The following is a 2,891-nucleotide window of genomic DNA, read 5'->3' on the forward strand; positions in this document are numbered from 1 at the left end:
TCCTTCCTTCCCTCCATCCATCGTCCATCTCTCCACCTACCTCTTTATCTCTCCATCTGTCTATTTGTCCACCCAGTTGGACAATGAATCAACATTAAGGGAAATCTCCAAGGGGTTAAATTCTATATTAGGCTCTGGGCATCTAAAATTAAATAAGATCCACCCCTGTTCTCACTTAAGATAGTTCATAGGCTAGGAGAAGTGCTTATACCAGAGAAGTTTTGACATGTGCAGGACTTTGATGTTTCTCATGGCCCTTGGTTCAGTGTGGTTTGTGTCCTTATGATGAGATCAGGGTGGGGCCCTTGGTTCAGCTTGGCTTGTTCCCTTATAAGGAGATGAGGGTAGGGCCCTTGGTTCAGGGTGGTGTTTTGTCCTTATAAGGGGATAAGGGCGGGCCCTGGTTCAGCTTGACTTTTGTCCTTATAAGGTAAAAAGGGTGGGCTTGGTTCAGCATGGCCATTGTGAGGGAATTTCAAAGAGCAGGTATATAAGAGAGTGGCCACCACTGGGTTTTTGTCCATATGTACAGGAAGCTCTTGGTGGTGACCTGTCGGACTCCCAGATAGTTAGTGCATTTTGTGGTGGTTGGTGGCTGGTGGTTGGTGATTAGCGATTGGTGGTTGTGGTCTTCTGGGTTTTTTGATTTGATTTTTTTTTCCTTTTGTTTCTTTGCTTTCATTTTGGGGGCTTTTTTATTTTAGCTATTTGTTTTGGTTTATTATTTTTTTTTTAAGCTAGCATCCTAAGATGGTGTTCCATTTTAGTAGCAGCAGTGAGAGTAGTGAGAGCAGTGAGAGCAGTGTAGAGAGACCAGGGCCGGGCTCCTATGAGCCTGCCATCACCGACCATTATGAACTTCTGCGGGACATTGGGAAAGGGGGCTTCGGGAAGGTGAAACTTGCCCGCCATCGCCTCACGGGGACAGAGGTTGTGGTGAAGGTTGTGGCAAAAGTAGGCAGGAACCTCCCCTTCCTGTCTGAACCCCATATAATGGCGGGCTTGGATCACCCAAACGTGATCCGACTCTTCCAGGTCATTGAGACCCTCAAATATATGTACATTATCATGGAGCATGCAGGTGGGGGACATCTTCGGAGCCTCATCTCGGAACCTGGTGGCATGCCTGAGGAGGAGGCCCGCAGACTCTTCAGGCAGATGGTGCGTGCTGTGCAGTACTGCCATGAGAAGGGCATCGCACACCTGGACCTCAAGCCCAAAAACTTCGTGCTGGATGCCAGTGGTACCGTGAAACTCATTGACTTTGGCCTGAGCACCAGATTCACAGCCGGGCAGAAGCTGAGCAAGTTCTGGGGCACTCTCCAGTACTTTGCCCCAGAAGTTGTCCGTAGGGAGGAATACGAGGGCCCCCTGGCGGACATCTGGAGCCTGGGGGTGGTTCTCTATGTCATGCTGACAGGGAGCCGCCCATTTATAGCAAACAGTGTTGGGGAGGTGAGGAGGCTGATCATGGAGGGAGCCTATGGCATTCCTGAACATGTTTCCAAGGGAGCTCAGAGCCTCATCCTTGAGATTCTGAAGGTGGACCCCAGGCAGAGGCCCAGCCTAAAACAGATAATGAGCCACCCATGGCTGAGCCAGGGCAAGGAAGATTCACCCCGTCCTTCTGGCGAGGCCCTCCCCACCCACCCGGATCCTGCCATTATAACAACTATGTTCGACATGGGTTACGACCCCTATAACATCTGGGTGTCCCTGTCAAATAAGAAATACGATGATGCCATGGCTACCTACCTCCTGCTCAAGTGCCAGAGAACCCAGGGGGTGGGTTGCACATGCCAGGAGAAGCCCGTGCAGCGTCGGGTGGTAGGGCCTCGCCCAGGCCCTGCAGATCCTCCTAGGGTCGACCCCAGGAAGTGCTCCAGTGAGCCTGCCCTTGGCTTGCCCTGTGAGCAGCAGCAGCAGCCAGAGGAGGCCAAGCTGTCTCTGCAGAAGGGTGGTGGCAGTGCCAGTGTGCCTGGCATTCGTCTCCGCTTTGTCCACGTGGACACACCCCCTCCCAGCCTAACCTCCCAGCACCACCCTGTGCCCAGCACAACCGACTCCTCCAGCCTCAGTAGCGAGATCACAGAGGACCACAGCTCCTCCTCCCAAGCTACCTCCACAGAGCCAACCCACCACTGCATCAGGGGTTGGAGGAGGGTGAGGAAGAGTATTGTCTCCTGCCTTCGACAGCTGTGTTTCATCCCATGCTTCAGTCATTGTTCAGGAGCACAGTAGTTCCAGTGGAAATCCCCAGCCAAGACCAACAGAACCAATGAACAGCCCGAAGACTGAGGTGTGCCAACAGGTTTCCAGGCAGGAGCGCATCTGGGTCCATCAGGAGTCTCTTCTGCCCCCACCTGCGAAGACACCTCATAGAGACTTTGCCTTGGGTCATGTTTCCCTGTCCTGCTTTTTGTCCTGTTTCTCCCCTTGCTTTGGGAGAAATTTTTAATTTTTTTTCACAAATTATAAAATTGTTTCAAAGATTTTAAAAATGCAGTTTTTGTTTGTTTATTTTTAAGACGGGGGCCTCAGGATAAAGGCCGGTGCCCAGCAGCCATCCTTTCCAAGGCCTAGACTATTGTGCCTCCTTCTCCTGCTCAGTGTAAATACTCCCTCACCTTGAATCAGGGTAGATTGGGAACTTACTTGCCTTGAGCCAATGTAGGTAGGGACTTATTCCCCTTGACCTAGTAGAGACAAATTCTCCCTTTGAGCAAATATAGACTTGATTCACTTTGAACTGATCACTTTGGCCAGAAGAAATTCTTTTCCTGGTCTTTAGGCCCCTCCATGAATTGTGTGGGGAGTGTGGAGTGCAGCTGTTGAAGATGTTGGTAAAGATGGTGCCCAGACTGCTTCTCTTCAGGGAGTTTAGGTCCATG

General features: G+C 51.1%; 1 protein-coding gene across 1 annotated transcript; it reads left to right on the plus strand.

The window, feature by feature from the left end:
* Positions 1-750: 750 nt before the first annotated feature.
* LOC124088317 (sperm motility kinase-like) lies at positions 751-2,241 on the plus strand. The gene has a single exon (XM_046437847.1). It carries the CDS (start codon positions 751-753, stop codon positions 2,239-2,241), a length of 1,491 nt encoding a protein of 496 aa, XP_046293803.1.
* The last annotated feature ends 650 nt before the right edge of the window (positions 2,242-2,891 follow it).

The sequence above is a fragment of the Marmota monax genome, unplaced genomic scaffold, assembly GCF_021218885.2.
Source record: "Marmota monax isolate L192 unplaced genomic scaffold, Marmota_monax_Labrador192_F-V1.1 WCK01_AAM20220418_F8-fsc00109, whole genome shotgun sequence".
Classification (NCBI taxonomy): domain Eukaryota; kingdom Metazoa; phylum Chordata; class Mammalia; order Rodentia; family Sciuridae; genus Marmota; species Marmota monax.